The sequence below is a fragment of the Lytechinus pictus genome, chromosome 6, assembly GCF_037042905.1.
Source record: "Lytechinus pictus isolate F3 Inbred chromosome 6, Lp3.0, whole genome shotgun sequence".
Classification (NCBI taxonomy): Eukaryota; Metazoa; Echinodermata; class Echinoidea; order Temnopleuroida; family Toxopneustidae; genus Lytechinus; species Lytechinus pictus.
The window spans coordinates 4,919,930-4,943,915 of record NC_087250.1 but is presented as its reverse complement, the minus strand read 5'-3'; the positions used below and the strand labels follow the sequence as shown (position 1 = coordinate 4,943,915).

The window sequence follows — 23,986 nt, the reverse complement described above, 5'->3', positions numbered from 1 at the left end:
TGCTCCTGCATACAAAGACAAGAAAAAGTTAAAGGCAAAAGTTACCACCAAAAGGTAAAATACAAACATGTAAAGCAATGTCGCTGAAAGACACAATAAAAAGCTAACGAATAAAACATCACTGTGTGCCAGTTTCATTGCCATTGCGTTCTTCATGCCACCATTAAAATGATTCGATAGAACAGGTCTATGCTTTTTTATCTTTTGAATAAGGTGTACAGAAAAAAGGTAAAAAAAACTCGCAATATACAGACTGGGCATATTTTTATGCAAGCGATAATATTTACAGGTTGTTTAATGTACGTAGGCGAAAGGAAAAGAGCATTACGAAAATAATTCAGATAGCATAGGACATGATAGATAAATAAAATATGCTAAAGGATAAACCTTTTAAGCTATTCCTTTTTTTCAGTCCAACGCATCTTCAAAACATCATCTTTCTTCAATTTTAAGCATCTTGTAATGAAAAAAAAGCAAAACATATTTGTACGCAGATTTGAAAAATGTTGAATGCAGAAAATGCAATATATTTTTTTTTTAATTCTCGATCTTCTTTTCTTTTATCATTCTTCATACAGAAGAAACATAATTTTACTCTTCTTTTATCACGCAAATCTTGCATAATTTTTTTATATTTTAAGAATAAAACAACAAGGATTTTTATTTCGTTTCATTCAAGATGCGAACAAATTAAAAAATCTATTGATTCAAATTATTTTATTTTTTGTTTTTCGTACAAAAGAAATTGATATACGTTTCTTTGTTCGATTATTAAAAAAGCTATGCAGTGGGAAAATGCAGTATAATGAAGAAATGAAAAACACATTAAAACGTGTTATGCTTCTGAAAACTGAGTGGATATATATTCTTCAGTGAAATAAACCTAAAACAGTTTACTTTTTAACAAAGTTTCAAATTCATGAATTAACCTGTTTTTAGCAAGCAAATGCTATTAAGTGATATGACATTCCAATTACGCAAGGTATATATCACTTGTTTTGCATATATCATCAAGATCATTCTGTTCATCAAAAGAACCTTTTATTTTCTCCTCTTATTCATGAGTCATTTCTCAAAAAAAGTTCATTTTCCATTCGGTTTTCCATGCTATAAACCACTTGTACTATTTTCATTTACTCTATTTTGTATGAAAAAAGTAGAGATTTAAAAAATCACATACAAACATTCCTTTGCAAGTATCTATGATAAGTAAAGCATGATAAGGAGAAAGCTACAGTGCATTCGCAATGTGACAAAACCAAAGCCATAGTTGTGTCAACTAGCTTCCTGCATGTTTTTGAAAATAATAATTCAGACCTAGTCTTTACGTGCTCATTTGTATATGACAAGATAGATTCATTGATATTTTCAAAAAAGGAAAAAAATTGTTTTGAGCACGTGATTCACATGCCAAAAAGTTCATCTATAATTTGGCTTCCAAGAAGATAAGCATCTTTATTTGCTGTAATCATCATTGTTTATGACAATAAAATATTTAAAAATTATTGGAGTATCATTATTTTGGCATGAGCAAACTTTTAAAAGAGAAAATGTCTGCGCATTCGCAATACATCAAAGCAAAAACCATATTTGTATTAACTTGCTACCTTCTTAGAAATAATTATATTGTTTGTTTTGACAATCACTAAAAACTTACTTTCGTATTATTTTAGAGTACATTGGATCTACCGAGATGCACATGAAAATAAATAAATCAACATTTTTGCATCTGTAATAACAAAGTAAAGATCATTTATGTTCATCAAAAGGAAAGTGTTTTTGTATTGATGGGTCAAGTCCCAAACAGTTAACCTTTAATTTGATTTGATTTCCCAAGCAGGAAAGCAGTCTTTTTATCTACTCTATTTTGTACTTGAAAAGAGGTAGAAGTAAGTTTGAGTAGTTTAGTATTTATTAATAAAATGTATGGATAATGAGGAAATATTTTTAGTGCGTTGGCAGTATAAAGCAAACCATTAACTAATATTTATATATACTTGCTTTATATCTGAGAAAAGGAAGATCAAAATTCAAGTTAGTCTCTGTAGATGTTCCATTTAGTGGTATTTTTTTCTTTCCACTGTAGTTGCACTGTTGGTCCGATAACGACGATCTTTGTCGAGACGCCTTTCGTTTTCCTAAGGTTGTAGGCAATTTTCGCTAAGGCGCCGCGTTTCGCTTTGAGTATCGGCGGGAGGTCGGTGCGGACAGTGATTTTATCTCCGACTGTGTCTGCGTCCCGTCGTCGCTGGCTGTTCTCAAACGTAGAGAGAATGCGATTTCGGTCCCCCATGAACAAGAACTTTGCGATGATCGGGTTCGGAGCCTGAGAACGGGTGGAATTTGCTTGAACACCGTGTACTCTTCGGGGAAGTCGATGAGCGATTGCGATTTTTATATCTGATGAATCCTCAACTCCAAGGTCGACAAAGGTTTTTTGAAGAACATCATACACATTCTCGTCGCGGGTTTCCTTCACGCCGTAGAAAAGAAGGTTTCCTCGTCTACTGTAGATCTCCATTTCCATGATTTTCCCTTCTAGTTGAGCGATTTTCTTTTCCATTTCCTTTTCCAGGTTAGGGAGCTTTTCCTTATGCAAAAATGCAATTTCATCAGAGTTATTTTTAAGGGCCTCCTCAAACTCGTCTTGTTTACGTTTAATTGAAGCTATTTCTGTCGTGAGTATATCCAGTTTACGATTTGTAGAAGCGGAACTGGACAGGATAGTTTCACGAATTTCACTAAGCGTTGGTTCCCGTGGCGGTTTGGGATCGTCCTGCTGCTGGGGCGGGTCCCTCGATTTCGGGTCTTTCGGTATAGCACCCGTTGTAGAGTAAGAACGTAGCCTAGTAGTCATGCTGTCCTTCTGCATCGTGAATTTTTGACGATTTTTTTACGAAAAACCGGGTCAAAAACGTGGGTAAATCCGTCAAGATAGTCCAGAAGTGATCAGTATAATCCAATCAGTACAGAATATATTCCCATATGTAATCAAAAAGCATAAATATGGGTGTATAAAATAATGGTGGCAGAGAGAGCTAAGAGACGTGTCAGTCCTGTTTACGTGGCATCATGTCCCAAAAAAAAGGTTTAATTTAGACTCTGGTTTAAAGTTGTGGTTTAACTATGGGAAGCCAGTTGTGGCATAATTCTGAAACAAAAGAGGTTGAATATATCAGCTCATTTAGTCTCAAATAATTCTTAATTGTCTGGGAAGAATGAATAAGATAGTTGCCTTCACCATAAAAAAATTAAGAAAGAGCACAGGGAACATTAGAAGCATTCAATGAAAACGTAATTTTGACATATTTGGCTTCCCATAATTTTAGCACAGAGTTAGACCATGGTCTAAGTTAAACCTGACTTCAGAATATGGGCCTTACTGTTTATCTTCTGGTGGATTTCACTGATAAAGAATGATCAAAACTTACAATACCTCATAACAAGTTGCTACTTGACATTGAATAGCCATTTTATTTGCTGACATTGCATAACCAAAGCTGGTATTGTGATGATGTACATGTATAGCACTGGTACGAGAATTGTGAACCTTTTGCAATGAAAAAAAAAAAGATCAAATCGAAAAGCAAATTAAAATAAAAGACGAAATTCCAACGAAAAAAAGGAATTACTAGTGAAACGAGGCCCTTAAAACCAAACCTACCAACTTTTCGGAATGAGAAACTGTATTCTGAAACAATGACCTACACATTACCTTTGATTACATACATGTACATTGTACATCCAATTACCTAAATTTGTTTAAGTTTTATGAATTAGAGATATAATAGAGACAATATTTCTCAATAGGATACAATTTTGGAAAAATAAATGCTGTAATTTGGTAGCAAAAATGGTACTAATTGTAATGTATTGAAGTTCATTTTTAGATAGTGAATAATTTTTTTATTACTGTTTCCTTAACAAGCATATCTTGTTATTTCGGATATAAACAGTTTTGTGTAATTTACAAAATAATGAAAATTATAACAATAATCAAGCAAACAGAAATAAATATCCCACACTCATTTTCTTGTTTTTGACATTTGATTATTATCTACCAATGTATTTGCATTATAGAAACTTCTCTCACAGCCTTTTTCATTCCATTGTTATCTATTAGGTCTTGTTATTATTATTGAAAGTCCGTACCTAAAAAAAGAATCATGCCTGGTTGCACGTACATGTAATGCACATCCTGGTTAGACAAAAGTGATTCTCATTTAGTGACAAAATATTGTTCAAATATAACAAATACTCAATTTGGCATTGTCACTTTTTTTAATATGTGAACCATTTTTCAACTTGTGCAGCGAGGTGGAATTCCTTTTAGTTTCACTCATGCCTGAGACATTCATTTGGTAGTTTCATTTTAATGTCATTTCTATTTGTAGATCCTGTATATTTGTTTATTGGGTTTGTTTTCGGGAATTCATCTTGAACCTTGGACTATTCGCATTTATGATGACATTGACATAATTTACATTTAACAGGGGGTCATTCTCACTGATGAAAACAAAATGAATTAAAGATGCAGTGTTATATAAGTACTGCATGAATGTACCTGGAGACATGTTTTGATATCTGATGTAGTGAATATATTCAGAGCTGCCAACCAGTACGTCTTGGCGTAATTAGTACGTTTTTGCAGCCAAAATACGATAGTACATTTTTTCTTGTAAAAATACAATTGAGAAAAATCATCTCTATATATATCTACTTCTTAAAACTTACACAAATATTGTTATTGGATCAATGTAATTTCTGCTACCTTTTTTTTTTTCAATCGTTTTGTTAAAACCAGGGTGAGATATACACATTTTCAATGTTTTTTTTTTTCATCTGCAAGAGCAGTGCGCATTTTAGCTTGCATGCAGCTTGAGCGCCGCTATGAGCGTGCGCGCCAAACATTTTATTATGAAATACAGTTTTTTGGGGAAAAATACATTTTTTTTAAATCACAGAATACAATTTGTCATTCCCAGAGGTTAGCAGGTCTGTATATTGGGACAAAACAACTCAAATGAATTGAAATAGTTTGTTAAATGAAGATATTGGGCAAAAAATAAAGAAAAAAAAAACAATGTCAAAAAGTATCAATTTCAAAATATCCATATTTAAAAAAAAATCAATTAAAAGTGAATCATCAAGAATAAAGAATTATATCAAAATACCTACAGTTTTGTATTAAAGGAAGTGAATCAAAAGATTTATTAATTAAGTTGTGAATTATTTAAAAATGTAAATTTATTATTTTTTATAAGAGGTACTGTAGAGTTCCCATCTATTTCATATATTGTGAACAGGGCCTTCATGTTTTCATCCCATTCCTATTTATATACCAACACAAATATGACGCAGCCATTTACAGTCTTTGTGATGATACATGACGGTCGCCAACCCACATTATACTTCAATTATTTTTCAATCACATTCATAGAAAGAGAAATGCATGTATTCACGTATAGACCTTCACAGTTCAAAGGTGTGTTTACACAGATAGAAGATTCCCATACAAGTACACAGTTAACACATTAAATGCCCTGGCTGATTAGATGCCATCTGAACACAAGTGCCCAGTCATATTGTCCAAGGCTGTATGGGTTAACCAAATATGTGAGGGACATTACTTGGGAAAAAAATTATGATGTCATACAGTAGCTTAGTGTGTGTTTATCTAATTACACATAATAGATATATTCATACATTGTAGCTATTCAGCATACAGACATGAGTCCGGTACAGGTATATTATTTCATAATTATACACAGAAGGTTGTAACACCTTGCAGCTGTTTCATATGCGGATACAAATTATAGTATTATTGATTGTGCTAACTATCTGTCCTGAAACATCGTACGCTTTGAAGGGCGATTATCATTAAGAATCAGCGATAATTCGGATATGTGTCTATGATATGGTGATGATCAACTCTTGTCCGCCATTTATTTTTCAAATATCACTTTTGGTTGTTGATCAGTCTGTGCGCTCAGCCATGCCACTTGCACTTTATTGTAATGGATTAATGTACATGTAATGGACTACAGGTACTAATTTCGTAGAGTTCCGTTTGTTCTTGGAGGAGAAATTCCCCGCTTTTTTTACATTGAGGTGGATTTTTACACAACATACTTGTATTATCTGGAATATTGTTTTGCTTTGTTTTACTATCACCAAAGCTTCTGCTTCTTCTTTTCTGACAAAAAAATGATAAAATTCTGAATTGATCTTTTGGTTGTTTCTGTTGCTCATTTTTCTTTTTTTTTTCCTTATAGGGTCAAATTTGGAAAGCGATGTTTTTCTATCAGTTTTGGAACGAGGTTCAAACATTTTGACTCAGTCTTTGTTTAACAATTGGTCATCCGGTTTATGTTTGTTTAAAAGACATTTCTTATCACTGGAGACATTTCAGCATGTTACTACTTTAATTCGGGTGCAACATTTGAGGGAATAGTAGAAGCTCTTTGGTAGAATCAGATGATAGTGAATTCTTAGTGTATGTACATTTGAGCTTACAAGACCAACTGAATACATGCAAGAGCTTTGTCCCATTTTTAAACTGGAATCGGTAATAGACAAAGATGTGTCTGACGGTTCAGTAGCCAGACAATGTCCGCTGGTTTAATTACCAACGATTATGTTCAAATTTTTTGATTCATTCCTAGTTGATTATTTTATTATTATTATTTATTTGGCCATAAAAAACATACAAAAATTGTACAATGTAAATGATGGACAGATGGACATTTAATATTTGCCATATAAATGCATATCTACTGGAAATATTTCTTTTTTTTCTTCTAAAATAGGATAAGTCCACTTGAGAATATTGAAATAAATTCTTTAAATAATTCCTGGTTTATGTATATTTGAGCTTACAAGACCAACTGAATCCATGTTTGAGCTTTGTCCGATTTTTTAACTGGAATCGGTTTAATAGACAAAGATGTGTCTGACGGTTCAGTAGTCAACATTGTTTTTTGTTTTTCATGTAATTACCAATGATGGCATTCAAATATTTTTATTCATCCCTAGTTGACGAACAGATGGACATTTAATGTTTGCCATAAATGCATTTCTTATCACTGGAAATATTTCTTCGCGTTACCCCTTGATAATTAGGATGAGTCCAATTGGGAATATTGAAATAAAGTGATTAATTCCTGGTTTTATGTACATTTGAGCTTACAAGACCAGCTGAATCCATGTACGAGCGTTGTCCGATTTTTGAACTGGAATCGGTAATAGACAAATATTCGTCTTTGGTTCAATAGCCCGACAATGTCTGCTTATAATTGCCCACGCTTGCGTTCAAATGTTTTGATTCATCCCTAGTTGATAGACAGATGGACATTTAATGTTTGCCATAAATGCAATTCTTTTCACTGGAAATATTTCTACTTTTTCTCCTTTGAAATTAGGATAAGTCCACTTGAGAATATTGGAATCAAATCTTTAAATGATTCCTGGTTTATGTACATTCGAGCTTACAAGATCAACTGAATACATGTAGGAGCCTTTTCCGATTTCTTAACTGGTTTAATAGCCAAACATGTGTCTGCCAGTTCAATAGCCTACAATGTCTGCTGGTTTAATTTGCCAACGATATGCTCGCCTTGATGAGAAAACCACTGATCCTGTATTCAAGGTTTTATTGTGTGAAGTGATCATCGGCATGACAGATTGTTATAACGAGCTTGTAATTGGATGGAAAGGAGATTTTCAAGTATTAAAGCACAGTGAAAGGAACCACCAGGTGCGCTTCACACCATTTTTATTTCAGCAAAACACTGCGCAATTGTGGCATCGATTTTCCTTGTACATGTAGTATCGTGGAATGCATAAAAATTGCATACGTTTCTTCTACTATGTATTTGTGGACGTTTGCTTGGAAAGATTCAGTACTACATGTATGAACATGTGGAAATATCGTTCATCATTGATGCAGGGAATAATTTTGCTTTACAAATTTGAATAGCACTTTTGGTCGTAAGAGGAAAGCTCTCAACTAAATAATGAACAGTCCTATGTAAAAATATGCTATACGAAAGACTTCATGCATGGCAGTCTGTTGAAAAATGTGGAGCAAATTGCGATGCGATACCAGGAAAATTATTCCCTGTTGATGCATCATTTATGCCTTAAGAGCCTGTCGAATCGATCTTGGGTAGTGACTTGTTATGGAATATTCATGTGCTGATACGTGTATTTTTTCTATTGGAATCTATTCTTTGTACTACCCTTTGTGGTACTACTATGTGTGCTTGAAAATATACTAGGAACATTTGGAACATCATTTGTTGAACTACAAACTTTTATATCATTGTTCCAAAGAAGTTTTACTGTCGTTTGAGCCTCATTACAACCCTGGCACTTGGCTTGCGACTTGAAATGGAATATCCATGAATGCACTCAGTGATATTTTCTCTGGAGCAAAGGAGAATTTTTCAAACATTCTTGCTACTCTTTAACGAGGGAGTTTGCTCAGAAATGTACTAGGAATATTTGGAATATCATTTGATAAACGACAAACTTGTACATCATTGATTCAAAGAATACTGTCTTTCGAGCCTCTCTACAACTCTCGCACCTGGCTTGAGACTTGTACTGGAATATCCATACATGTATACTCTGTGATATTTTCAAGATCAGCAGTTGACTCCTTATAGGAGCCGTACATGTGATAAATCAGCAGGGAACCGAGGACCTATGGCTTTACACCTTTTCCAAGGAACTTTATGATGTGCACTTTATAGATCACATTTTCCTGGGAACATATTACAAAGTTTTACAATGCACATACTCAAGTAGAAGACAAACCAAATATACCACATTTTGGTGAATATACTGCATGCAGGCTGACCTCCTATCGCAGTCTTACAAATTAAAACTCAATCATGACTATATGAGATTGAAGAACTGAATACTCCATGAAGATCTTGAATGTTAAGATGGATAAAGTGAGTGCATGGTTCGCCCCTCTGCAGAAGACGCAGAGTCTGGATGATCTCCTGGAAGGCACGTACCGCTTGACTATTAGAGAATACATGTAGTTCACTTTTTTTTTAAGGACAAGTCCACTCAAACAAAATGTTGATTTGAATAAAAAGAGAAACATCCAACAAGCATAACACTGAAAATTTCATCAAAATCGGATGTAAAATGAGAAAGTTATGACATTTTAAATTTTTGCTTAATTTCACCAAACAGTTATATGCACATCCTGGCTGGTATGCAAATGAAGAGACTTTGATGTCATCCACTCAATATTTGTTTTGTATTTTTTTTATTACATGAAATATGAAATATTATAATTTTCTACTTGTTGTCAAGTGATACACCGATTAATTCCTCCCTGAACATGTGGAATTAGCATTGTTTAATACTATATGTTTCTGTCAAGTTGGTCCTTATTGTCAAATCTTTAAACAAAAATGAAATATTGTATAATTCAAACAATAAAAAACAAAAGAAATAGTGAGTGATGGACATCATCGACTCACTGTTTTGTGAAAAATAAGCGAAACTTTAAAATGTCATAACTTTCTTATTTTACATCTGATTTTGATGAAATTTTCAGCACTATGCTAGTTTGATTTTTCTCTATTTATTCAAGTCGGCATTTTCCTAGGGTGGATCTGACCTTTAAATATCAAATGATGCACTTTCTTGTGTTGTTTTGTATATTGTTTTGTATGCACCATATTTTGCCGTGTTTCACGTGTGCGGTCCCACCTCCCATTCAAACTGTTCATGTACCTTCTCTCTCTCTCTCAAAAAAATAATTTTCAAGCATTGTAATTACTAATCTGTATAATCCATATCATAGCCTTTGCTATGTGTAGTCAATTTAACATTTACTTTTAATACCTAATGCATTATCCATCTAAAGGGTTGATTTTGTCTTCATGTTTTGTACCTACATGTAGATCGACATCAAGAATATGTCAATTTTCACTGATATACATGTACAGTAGTACTTTTGTTCCTGATTGCGGGGAAATTTTGATGACTTCAGCCACGAAATTCAATGTTTTCCTAGTACTGTAATCACCCCCCCCCCCCTCCCCTCCCTCGTGAAATGAACCGTTTTCTATTCCTTTTCTTCTTTATCATCACCTTTTTAACTTTTGTTGAAATAGAAGAGGACCCGTACGTGTCGTCACGGCAGCCTTACGATGATTATGACACCGACAACAGAGGTCACGACCCTGACCTTAACGACAGGTCGCCGGCCGGTACACTCGATAGGACGCCCTCACATGATCCGTTCATACCCCCAGAAAAAGGTCAGTTGTTAGAAATGCATTGTGGGTATGTATTTCTTATTTTTGTTTTTAACACATTTTTCCCTATGCGACAAAAAACATGACCTAGGGTCTATTGGAAATCTATGTACCATTGAAATCCGTTGGTATTGAAAGGGTTAGTAAGTCGGTGGATGGGTTGGAGGAACCAACTCATCTACACGTATTTACTATTATCATCCAAATTTACTAGAAAATATATTAAAGAATAGGGAAGACTGGGGCAACTCATCTATTTGCTTTTATCATTGCTATGTATTTGAACCTTATAGGCCGGGGCAGAGTGACGTCACATCCAGTTTAACGACGACAGCACTGACCTTAGTGCGATAAGAAGAAAGTATTAGAATAATGTCCGAAACAGCACTGAAAATTCCAAAAAGATTTGTGAACTAGAAAACGAAATGGGTAGACCCGATTATTATGACGTTCAGCACAAAGTATGAATGCGATGTTTGTGTATCGTGCATTCTAGTCATGCCAAAACGCCGCACTGCTGTACGGGTCGCTAGTGCATTGTTTTCATCGGCCGGTCAGTTGCTAGGGCTTGAGATGAAAGACGCCCCGGCCTATTTTCAAAATTTACTAGAAAATACAAAATAGGATAACACGTTCATGTGTAAGAAAATATAACAGGTCTTTGTTTGCTTTTTAAGGCACATATATATTTTTTTTTTCTGAGGGGAGTCCTCAGGTTTTAAATCGCCAGTACCTTCCTGGCTACATGCATTCATTAAAGCTTCTTTCTGAATCTTTTAATATACTATCAGCAAATCTAAGCCTCCAAAATGCTCACTGTGAATATAAAAAGAATAAGTAAATAATAGATCTGGCGATGGCCGAGCTGTATTGTAGTCAGTTTATAAAATCACTAACAATGCATAGTAAATTTGTATGTATACTTTATGGTAGCAGCACAATAAAGATAGCTTTCCAAAATCTCAAAACTAGCCTCAAATTCTCAAAGCTGAATTTTGTTTGAAGCTTCTTTCTGCATCTTTTATAAATGCGTACCCCAAAATGATCACTGTGACCTCAACAAAAAATGAATAAATTAAAAGATCTGATGATGCGGAGGTATGTTGAAGTCAGATTAAAAAAAAAAATCACTAACAATGCAGACCGGTAGTTAATTTGTGTATTTAGACTAATAGCATACATGAAGAGATCTTTATCACTTTATTTTACCATATATTCAAGTTCTTGTAGCTGAATTTGTGGAAAACCAACAGAGTGAATTTGAGCCTGACAGCCAAGGTATCCTCTTTAAGATACTCAGTAAATGTGTTCTAGCCTTACCATCCACATGAAAAACATTTGTTGCAGTCATAACCATGATGGTGTCTTTAAAAGAAAATTATGCTCATAACATTTGTTGTTCATGTCATCAAAGATACATATCCTGTGTGAATGAATATGTAACTGTATATTAGATGTTTGAAAAAGTTATTCTCCATCTCCAGGCTGTACTATCATTTAAAATTTTGGAAAGTTATAACTTTTGAAGTGAGCTTGCAAGGAAATATTTTGGCATATATAAATATGTTTAGATTTCAATTTTTTTATGGTAAGTTTGTGATCATATGGTGATCATTTCATTTATGTTCATGAACGAATAAAATTTCTTTACAAATAAAACTTTATTTGAATTGTGAAAGGCAAGTGAGCTTGCAAGGAATTATGGCATATATAAATAGGTCAGATTTTAATATTTTTTTATTAGTTCGTGATCATATGGCGAACATTTTTATATCACATTTATGTTCATATGAGCAAATAGAATTTCTTAATAGGCTTTCCAACATGCACATGTAATTATTGTTGTTTTTTATTGAATATTTATGTCTCTTTAATCTTACATGTGTATCTCTTGCATTCATTTACATACTAATTATTGACATTCATTAAAGGAGAATGAAACTCTCGGAGCAAGTTAGCTTTTGTGAAAGCAGAAAAATCAAAGAATAAGATCAAAAAAATTTTGAGTAAAATAGGACTAGCAGTAGAAGAGTTATGAGCATTTGAATGTCGAGATCACTAATGCTATAGAGATCCTCCTATTGGCAATGCGACCAAGATCTATGATGTCACAGATGAACAACTCTCCCCTTTTGGACACTGAAAATATACCCCAAAACATCTCTTTTTGCTCATTCTAATCATATGACAAACGATTCATCAATGATATAATGTTGTGAAACCTCTGTACTTGTCCTCTCATAAAGAGAACACCTCACCTTGTGATAGACTCTATAAAAGTGAGAATATAAGTGAAATAAGTACTAAAGTAATGAGGGAGTTGTACGTGTGTGACATCACAGATCTTGGTCGCATTGCCAATTGGAGGATCTACATGGCATTAGTGATTTCAATATTCAAATGCTCATAACTTTCTTATTATTCATTCAATCTTCCTCAAACTTTCAACAATATGTTTCTTTGATTTTTCTCTTTGATATGGATTCAGCTGGTTTCAAGGGTTTCATTCTCCTTTAAGATGTTTCTGTAAATGTGAACATGGTTCAGGATTAACTTTCATATGTGAACTGTTCTTCTATTTCTAACCCAATCTAACACTGTAACTTCCATTCCCCTTTCACACTTGCTCTCTTTATATCTCTTCCTAACATGCAATTTCCTTCTTACACGCAACCTAACATCAGCGCAACTCATTTTCCGGCCCTCCAAATACCTTTCTGGCCACTATCACCACCACCTCCCAACCTATCAAGACCTCTTATCAAGAAAGTCTTCTCGGTCATCTTTGAGTAGTTTTGGTGAGAAACTTCTCTACAAAATGTCCCCTGTTCATATCTTAAGCCAGTCACACACTTACACATGTACCTCAGTCATATTTGCTCTACGGCAGCGTTACCGAGAGTCAAAAACAGCCAGTGATTTTTCGTTTAAAAAAATTGTCTTTTCCATTTCTGAAAATCTGTAATTCCGTTTCAACTTGATCTAAAAAGAGAAATTCTGTTTTGTCACTGAAAATGTACACAGCAAAAACCTGAATTCCGTTTTGCAAAGGTGAATTCCATGAATTTGTACATGAAATGTATAAGAACCAAACGGAATTTCCGTTTTATTTACCGGTAAAACGGAAAATCACTGTCCCTATCAGCTACATATAGGTGGTTTGAATACAAATGATTGAAACCCGCTGTTTTCGACTTGCCGTAGGGGAAATGAGACTGTACATAGCATTAGTGATCCATTTTCCATCCAATTTGGGGAAAAAAATTGATGGCATATTATCAAAATTCTAACCTATAAAATTTCAATCATCAAAGTTCCAAAGATATGGTATAAAATGAAGACTATTATTGAAATTTCAGGCTGTATTCTGTAATTTCTAGCAAGCTTATCTGGAGGAATAAATGCACATTTGTTTACAAATTGCAGTGACGTCAAAGCAAAATTCCCCTCCACTGCAGTTTGAAGCCGATTTTGACTTTGCACCAACCACTAGGCTTCAAGTGGAAGTCTGAATTTAGAATTCTGAGCATTCTTTCAAATTCAAATACAAGAATAAAAATAATTCCGCTTTTTAAACTTATATTTAATGCAAAGTATGATATGATTTGTTCAATAATTGGGTCATAATTGGATCACAATTTGGATCACAATTGGATCGCGTAGTGTGAGACAGATACTAGTATACAATGTACAGTACTCACGATGTCTACACTTGCATGCTATGTTAAATCTTGTTTATGTATTTCAATTTTTATGTATAGTTTCATGGTGGTGGTGTTGTTGTTACTGTTTTCACTAAATATCCCAAGAGATCAAAATCCATTCAATTTTTTTGTTGTTGAAAAATGATCCTCAAGATAGACTGTTCGTCTGTCACAGTCTCACTCAATTCCTAAAAGACCTGGACACACCCGGGGAGCGTCTCATCAATATCTGTCGTCTGTAAAATTCATCAGATCTGCCACACTTTCCTTCATTTTTATTGGCTGCTGAGAAGCACAATTCATATGGTAACTGTTGGATGAATCATCCAATGAAACATCTGACAAGTCTTTGAATAGGGGATGACATGGCAAGAAGAGATGAAGAAGCTATAAAGTATTCCCTCGTGTACCAATATGCATGGAAATGAATTATGCTCAATCAATTTTTTTTGGGGGGGGCGGAGTGGGCAAATTGCTATTTACATGTCGATTAATATTGGAAGAGTCCTTGATCCCAAACTTTTAAAATATGAGACTAAATGTACCAAATTATGGACACAGTGAATTCTTGAGTTGCCATTTTGTGTTTTTTTTTTGTGATCATGCATGTGTCTCAGCTTTTCAATATTTAAAAAACTAATGCAATTTTATTTTCATGCTTTATCATTCTTTATGTTCCTAATGTATATGTATTTCAAGTAACAGTGATTTGTCTTTATATGCTCTATCTTGTCATTAATCAATTTACATTTGTTGGTTGCAAGCCTGTGGTCGTTCCTTGATCTTGTCATGTTATGTCTTGTAAAGATTTATTTCAACTTGAATATCACTGCATGAAATAGTGCACATTTATAATGTTTTACCTCATATGTATACACATGTACACTGTATACTGTTTGGTGATATTATAACTTTGATTAAAAAAAAAACATTTTCATTTTTATTTTCATAGTAAAACTTAACAACATTGCAATGTTAGATTTGCTGTCCTTATAAGGAATACCAAATACACATACATGTACCTCAAAGGCAATCTCAAATATAAGTTGGTACCAGTGTTATAGCTACAGTGGACGGCAGTGGTCGGGCCCAACCAGCACAGAAGATTTCTGACCACTACTCACATAAACACTGCTTCCAGTCCACTACTAGTTTCAAATGAAAAGTGTTTCAAAACTAACTCCTTGAAAAGAGGAATTGCTCTTGCGTTCATATTTGTTTATTTTCAAAGATTTGCCAATGTCAGATTGTTATTACTTGATGTTCCTTCACTTTTGGCTTTAAGACCACTAACTCGTCCTGAAACGAAAAACTTGGTAATGCCGTGAAATAGCAGCCACTGGTCACTAGGTCTAGCTAGAACACTGGTTGGTACCGAATTCATCACTTTATATATATTTTTTCTGAAAATTGTCTGCTTTCATTTGAAGTTTAACCAGCTCACTTTATTGGCACTGTATGTGTGTTCCAAGACAACTGATCAACTGTTATGTGTTTGAATTAATGCTCCTCTGTACGACCAAGTGTATTTCCCCATTTTAAGACACATCTCTATTCTACTGCACAAATTTTCAAATTTTTCCAATTTCCAATTTTTCAAATTTTCCAATAAAAAAAAGTGGAAAACCAAATCTCCAATGACAATGGGTGAGGTATGTCAACAGGGCAGTCCCCCCCCTTTACTTCAAGCCCAGGAATAACTTAAAAAGAGAGAGAAAAAACCCCAATAATTTGGTGACCCTTTTTTTCTTTTTCTTTGACCTTTGTAGGTGATGGCAAATGGAGGGCCCCTGACCTACAGGAAGTGATTGATTACCTGGGTCATCCTAACCAGTCCATTGTGGCACACGCAGCAGGCTACATACAGCATCTCTCCTACCAGAACGATGACATCAAAAGAAAGACAAGGTATCCATCCAGTATTATATGTACAGTGGTGTTAACAAGTTTAGTGAACCCCACCAGAAAATGAACATATTTAAGGTGTTAAAGTTCCGCCATGTTATAGATTTTTAATTGTGAAGTCAGGGGATAGAATATTACATTCAATAAAGATTGTTTCTCTGGGCTCCCCAACCATTGTAAACTCCTCAAAAAAAGTTTGGAAATCTGGCTTTGATCGATAATCCCTCCTCGGTTTTAGTGAATATTGTCCAAATGGAAAGATTTATTTTATGATTGTTTTTTATCAGCCTTAACCCGTACCGACAAGGAATAGACAGCTCAAAGTCAAGTTTTCTTCATGAAAACTAGTTGGGACGATTATTCAGCAAATTACATGCATACCTGTATTTAATCAGAATTAATTATTCAGTGGTGCTCAAAAGTTAGTGAACCCCACCAGAAAATGAACGCATTTAAAGTGTTAAGGTTCCGCCATGTTTTAGATATTTAATTGTGAAGTCAGGTGATAAAATATTCCATTCAATAGAGTTTGTTTCTCTGGGCTCGCCGGACATTGAAGCGTGATAGTCTACATACAACACTCAGCATGTACATTTTGTAGGAGTGCATTTTGTGGTGGGGTTCACTAACTTTTTTATTTAATATATTTTTCCAAGTCGACTTATAAAAATCTACATATGGTCATGGCAAGATACATGTAGGTTGTAGATAATAACGGCGTAACTTGCCGTGATGACAGTCGTTATAAGCTACTGTAAATCCTTGCATCTCATTGGGCGAAGAGCAAATAACTGTCAGATAGGAAATAGCCTTATAATGGTAACATGGCGAGATATGTTATCTTGCCGATGGTATTTTGTACGTTTAATTTCAACACTAATTACATGTACTTAAAACATGATGATTGTGTAGTGAAATGATATTCGTCCTTCTTCTCTCTACAGGGAAATGGGTGGTATCCAACCTTTGGTCGGGTTGCTTGGCAACCCCGTACCCGAGATCCACCGCACAGCGTGTGGCTCGTTGAGGAACCTTAGCTACGGGAAAAAACACGAAGAGAACAAAGTCAAGATCAAAGCTAACGGTGGGATACCGGCCCTTGCCAGGCTGCTAAGAACGTCTTCAGATACAGAGGTGAGGAGAAGGGATGCTGGGGTCGATGATGGTGGTGGTGGTGATGATGATGGTGATGGTGGTGATGATGGTGGTGGTGGTGATGATGGTGATGGTGGTGATGATGGTGATGGTGGTGATGATGGTGGTGATGGTGGTGATGATGGTGATGATGGTGATGATGGTGATGATGGTGATGATGGTGATGGTGGTGATGATGGTGGTGGTGGTGATGATGGTGGTGATGGTGGTGATGATGGTGATGGTGATGATGGTGGTGATGATGGTGATGGTGGTGATGATGGTGGTGATGGTGATGGTGGTGATGATGGTGGTGATGATGATGGTGATGGTGATGATGATGGTGATGATGGTGATGATAGTGGTGATGGTGGTGATGATGGTGATGGTGGTGATGATGATGGTGGTGATGATGGTGATGGTGATGATGGTGATGATAGTGGTGATGGTGGTGATGATGGTGATGGTGATGATGGTGGTGATGATGGTGGTGGTGGTGATGATGATGATGATGATGGTGATGATGTTGATGATGGTGATGATGATGATGGTGATGATGGTGATGAGGATGATGGTGATGATGATGATGGTGGTGGTGGTGGTGGTGGTGGTGATGATGATGATGGTGGTGATGATGGTGGTGGAGGTGATGATGATGTTGATGATGGTGATGATGGTGATGGTGGTGATGATGGTGGTGGTGGTGATGATGGTGGTGATGGTGGTGATGATGGTGATGGTGATGATGGTGGTGATGATGGTGATGGTGGTGATGATGGTGGTGATGGTGATGGTGGTGATGATGGTGGTGATGATGATGGTGATGGTGATGATGATGGTGATGATGGTGATGATAGTGGTGATGGTGGTGATGATGGTGATGGTGGTGATGATGATGGTGGTGATGATGGTGATGGTGATGATGGTGATGATAGTGGTGATGGTGGTGATGATGGTGATGATAGTGGTGATGGTGGTGATGATGGTAATGATGATGATGATGATGATGATGATGATGATGATGGTGATGATGATGATGATGATAATGATGATGGTGATGATGATGATGATGACGATGGTGATGATGATGATGATGATGGTGGTGATGGTGATGATGGTGATGATGGTGATGGTGATGATGGTGATGATGGTGGTGGTAGTGATGATGATGATGATGGTGATGATGGTGATGGTAATGATAACGATAATCATAATGATGATGATGGTGATGATGATGGTGGTGATGGTGATGATGGTGATGATGGTGATGGTGATGATGGTGGTGGTAGTGATGATGATGATGATGATGATGATGATGGTGATGACAATGATTATATTAATGTTGACATTGATGTTGATCTTTATGATGGTGGTGATGATGGTGGTGGTAGTGATGGTGATGATGATGATGATGATGGTGATGGTGATGATGATGATGATGATGATGATGAAGATGGTGATCATGATGATAATGTTGATAATTGAGATTGTGGTGATGATGATGATGAAATGTTTATCTTTTCTAAATTCAATTTCATTTTATCTCTTTCGATTAGACCAAAGATCTTGCTGCAGGAACGTTATGGAATCTAAGCTCTTCTGAGGTGAGATCACCGTTACTCTTTGTATTTCTCAACAATTTAAATATTGGATGTCTCAGACGGCAAAGGAGTGGAATATTGGCCCTAACGAGTAGAATATTTCTGCTTTTTCATGAAAAAAATCCATCCAATACAATTATCATCTATCCCATCCCCCCTCCCCCCCCCCAAAAAAAAAAATAGGGATAAGTTTGATTGAACAAGTCATGTCACTTTATATGGCATCATTACTTTATAAGATCAAATTTGGTCATTGGCACGCAACTTCTATGTACATGTAGTTCATTATGACGTCATTGAGTATCATTTTGGAGCGTTGTGGCCCAGTGGATTAGTCTTCGGACTTTGAAACAGAGGGTCGTGGGTTCGAATCCCAGCCATGGCGTAATTTCCTTCGGCAAGAAACTGATCCACAATGTGCTGCACTCAACCCAGGTGAGGTAAATGGGTACCGGTAGGAAGTAATTCCTTAAAATGCTGTGTGCGCTATGAACGCCTAGCTTAGCCGGGTAATATAGGAGCGCCTTGAGCACCTAACAAGGTGGATATGTGCGCAATATAAATACCCTATATTATTATTATTATTATTATTTTGCTCTATGCTGTGCATCGTATTACTTTTTGTACGCGTTGTATATTTAATGCATTCGTGCATGGGCACTAGACTGTTGAATCCGGTCTCATATTCTTGTACAGGAGCCCATGTGATATTCGTCAGATTTCGGTCCTTTTAGGGATACACTAGTAGTGAAATAATAATAAATTTAATGTCTTGTATTTTATTAATCCCAACAGCCTTTGAAGAAGACTATCTTGGAGGATGCCCTGAGTGTCCTGGTGAACAATGTATTAATCCCAGAGTCTGGATGGAAGCCTAGCGGCAACAGTCCTTTCAAGCCCGCCGACGAGCCGTGGACTAAAACTTTCATCAATGCCACGGGCTGTTTGAGGTATGACATACGGATAGAATATTCCCCACCAGGGAGCGGAGTGTGTGCATACAGTGTATGAAAGGAGAATTGATAGCACGCAAAAGAAAATTACTTAATGAGCAAAGTATAAGTTCATAGGCATGACGCCAGGCATTAGATGAAAGCCTGTGATGTTCTGGTACAGTTTGCTTATTGGAGCAAATGTTAGACTCCTCAACCAGTCATTCTATTGCTTATTCATTGGGATTTTTAATTCTTTCTGTACTACAGGAATGTGAGTTCAGGTGGGATTGAGGCCAGGCATCCGATGAGAGAGTACGAGGGCCTGGTAGACAGTCTACTATATGTTCATGGATTAGACTACTTTACCAGTCACTCTATTGCATATTCAATACGATTATTAATTCTTTCTGTACTACAGGAATGTGAGTTCAGGGGCTCGTTGCAGATAGAGTTGCGTTTAAACGCAAGTCAAAAAATCGATCGCAAGTCCAAAATGCGCGCTGTTGATTGGTTGAAAATCAAGTTGCGCGTGATTTTTAGAGTTGCGTTTGATTGCAACTCTTTCTGCAACGGGCCTCAGGTGGGATTGAAGCCAGGCATCTGATGAGAGTTTGAGGGTCTGGTAGACAGTCTACTACATGTACAGGGATAAGACTACTTTACTAGTCACTCTATTGCATATTCAATACGATTATTAATTTCTTTCTGTACTACAGGAATGTGAGTTCAGGTGGGATTGAGGCCAGGCATCCGATGAGAGAGTTTGAGGGTCTGGTAGACAGTCTACTACATGTACAGGGATAAGACTACTTTACTAGTCACTCTATTGCATATTCAATACGATTATTAATTCTTTCTGTACTACAGGAATGTGAGTTCAGGTGGGATTGAAGCCAGGCATCCGATGAGAGAGTTTGAGGGTCTGGTAGACAGTCTACTACATGTACAGGGATAAGACTACTATACCAGTCACTCTATTGCATATTCAATACGATTATTAATTTCTTTTTGTACTACAGGAATGTGAGTTCAGGTGGGATTGAAGCCAGGCATCGGATGAGAGAGTGTGAGGGTCTGGTAGACAGTCTACTCCACGTACTCAGCTCGTCAATGAGGAACAATGACATGGATAATCAAGTTAGTATTAAAAGGATTTTTTTTGGCATTATTGTTGTCAATGTTGTCGTCCTCATCTTCGTTGTCATCATCATTGTCATCATCATCATTATTATCATCATCATCATTACCACCAACACCATCATCATCATCCTCATCATCACCATCATCACCATCATCATCATCACCATCATCACCATCATCATCATCATCATCATCACCATCATCATCATCATCACCATCATCATCATCATCACCATCATCATTACCATCATCATTACCATCACCATCATCATCATCATCACCACCACCATCATCATCATCATCATCACCATCATCACCATCATCATCATCACCACCGTCATCACCATCATCATTACCACCATCATCATTATCATCATCATCACCTTCATCATCATCACATCATCCTCATCACCATCATCCTCATCATTATCACATCATCATCACCATCATCACATCCTCATCATCAGTATAGTTAAATTATCGCCTTACCCCAAGCATTATTTCAGACCTGGGGAGTGTTTCATCAACATTTTCGTGTGACAAGTTGTCAGATCTGATGACTTTCCTTGATTCTGATTGGCTGAGAGGCACTGTTACTATGGTAACTGTCGGATAAAACAAGACTTGTAGGATAAAACAAGTCCTTTCATGAAACGCTCCCCAGAATACCTGTATGTATACAAAGCGTGTCTTATTTACGTTAAACAGGTTTTGGTGGTCCTGAAAGATTTGATTTCAGCAAAGTTACCTGTACCATCTATTTCCATGCTTTGTGTATTAACTACGGCCCATGGTATGCTCTTTAAGATTCTTTTATGTCACAAGTATTTCCCATCTGTCTTTCTGTCAGGTTGTGGAGAACACCCTCTGTATCCTGAGGAACCTGACGTTTCGTATAGCGAACGAGGCCAACCACCCGGACGCCATCCCCCTACGCAGCAACACATCGTCCAATTTCCCCGACACCATGCCCAAATCACAACAGAAGAAGAGTAAGTAAACCAACCATTACTACCAATTAGAGTGACCCAGGGGAGTGTTTCATCAACATTTTCATCCGACAAGTTACATCTTTGTCTGATGTTGATGTTACTATGGTAACTGTCGGATAAAATGGGACTTGTCGGATAAAACGTCCGACAAGTCCTTTCATGAAACGCCCCCCTGGACTAGCAGAGCCGCCAATTTGGTGGATTCACGATATGATGCGCCATCTATCAGTTGCAGTGGACAGGCCAATTTCTAACTTTGGGGTAGACATCAGGCAGTGACTATGATGCTTGAAAATGAAACCTTATGCCAAAGGCGGAAGAAGAATTCTCTGAAAACGTTTTTAATTTTGCAAGGAAATATGCAGCTAATTTCTCTCCCACCCCCTGGACCCTGGTGAACAGCATATAATATGCAAGCTGGTCGAGCTGCATCGGTCAACCCAGCATAATGGCGTACATGCACTTGCGCGCATAAAAGATGTCGACTTTTTCCCATGGGGCATTGCGAATTTCGGCCTGTATGCTGCATCCGATAGGTGGCGCACCGTATTTTGAATCCACCGAATTAGTAGGATTTTTAACGCGACAGTGACACTTTTCCTCCTAGAAGCTTGTAAGAATGATGGTTTATGGTATGTTTTTCAAAGTTTTTCATGAAAAATCGGATTTTAAGCTTGAAAATTGGATAAAAAAGAATAAAATTTTTTCACGATCAAGTTTCGTAGCTCTGGACTAACCTATACCGACTTTGGAGTCTGAAATGTCTCAAAGCTGTCCTATCTTTTTAAAGACCCTGACCGGACCCAAAATTGAAATTGACAAATCATACATCAATCCAAAGCTTATAAACTTCAAAACACAGCTGCAGTGTAAAAAAAGATTTACGCATATTCACCGCAGCGCTTGCCAGCCGAGTATTTAACTACAGAATAGCTCCAATTATCGGACTTCGAAAATGAGCTTTGTGCTTTTATCGGTCTCAGATCCATGACGTCATTCTGCAACGAAAGCGTTGTGATTCCGTAAGTTCGTGCACTGATAAACTCGGTGAGAATTTTGCTCTCCACTTCCCTGTTTCATAGAGACTTGTTATAATAACAAATGAACAGTTTCTATGACAAATTTCCCATCAGCCAATCGGATAGAAGGATTTCAGTAGCTTTTAACCGTTATAGTAAATTGGTTATATGCAGGCCTCTGATTCGTTGTTATCTGTTTTTGACCAGGTCCACAGAGCGGTTCGTTGATCTGTTTTGGTGGGAGTAAGAAGAAAGACGCCCAGCTAGCTTCGAATGGAACGGCAGGGTAAGTTTATCTCCAATCATTCAGATGACCTTTCTGGACCTTGGTCAGATATGATTTAAAATTTCAAACTCATTTCCGGGGGGGGGGGGGGGGGGATTTCACAAAGATTTAATTGCGACCTAAGAGCCACACTTTAACTCCTCGTTGTGTGCGGTATGAAAGGCATCACCGCATTGGTCAAATTCTGCCAAGAGGATGTGCAATGCTGCTTACCTATCACGATTTAGCATGGCATTGGTATTTCAAATTATACACCTGTTTCTGTCCTTGCAGCAAAACTGGCACCTGGAACCCGTCCCAGCCGATCCCTAACCTGAAGAAGGACGTCAAAGGTATGGAGAAGCTCTGGCAACCAAGTATCATCAACCCGTATCTCATTGTACTATCGGAGTGCTCTAGACCGGCCTCCTTGGAAGCAGCCGCTGGAACGATACAGAATGTGACAGCCGGAGAATGGCAGGTGAGTGTTGTGTAAGGGACTCCCCCCAGGTAAAGAACATTGCATCGTCAACCCGTTTCTCATCGTACTATCAGAGTGCTCCAAACCGGCCTCTTTGGAGGCAGCCGCTGGGACAATACAGAATGTAACAGCCGGAGAGTGGCAGGTGCGCGTTGTGGGGTAGGGGAAAATCCCCTGAATAATGAAGGGGATTCCCCTCAATTTCATTGGAGCTGTACGTTTGATTTCATTGTACTATCGAAGTGCTCCAAACCGGCCTCTTTGGAGGCAGCCGCTGGAGCAATACACAATGTAACAGCCACAGAGTGTTGTGGGGTAGGGGGGATTCCCCTGAATTACAGAAGGGGACTTCCCTCAATTTAAATTTGAGTAGGAACAATCCAGAATGTAAATGCTGGAGAATGGCAGTTGAGTGTTGTGGTGTAAGGGGATTTCCCTCGATTTCATTTGAGCTTGTTTATGATTCTTGAAATCTTTCTTCAATGGCCATTGTATATCCAGGCTTTTAGATTCATAAAGAGAAA

General features: G+C 36.9%; 1 protein-coding gene across 1 annotated transcript in view; it reads left to right on the top strand.

The window, feature by feature from the left end:
- The window catches only part of LOC129263896 (splicing regulator ARVCF-like), a 101,749-nt gene that overhangs the window by 59,840 nt on the left and 17,923 nt on the right, over positions 1-23,986 (top strand). The window contains exons 12-21 of the mRNA XM_064100748.1: positions 10,143-10,289; positions 11,508-11,564; positions 15,760-15,898; positions 16,840-17,029; positions 18,586-18,633; positions 19,426-19,580; positions 20,585-20,702; positions 21,556-21,697; positions 22,924-23,002; positions 23,276-23,462. Coding sequence (XP_063956818.1) covers positions 10,143-10,289; positions 11,508-11,564; positions 15,760-15,898; positions 16,840-17,029; positions 18,586-18,633; positions 19,426-19,580; positions 20,585-20,702; positions 21,556-21,697; positions 22,924-23,002; positions 23,276-23,462 — 1,262 coding nt within the window. The remainder of the gene's footprint in view (positions 1-10,142; positions 10,290-11,507; positions 11,565-15,759; positions 15,899-16,839; positions 17,030-18,585; positions 18,634-19,425; positions 19,581-20,584; positions 20,703-21,555; positions 21,698-22,923; positions 23,003-23,275; positions 23,463-23,986) is intronic.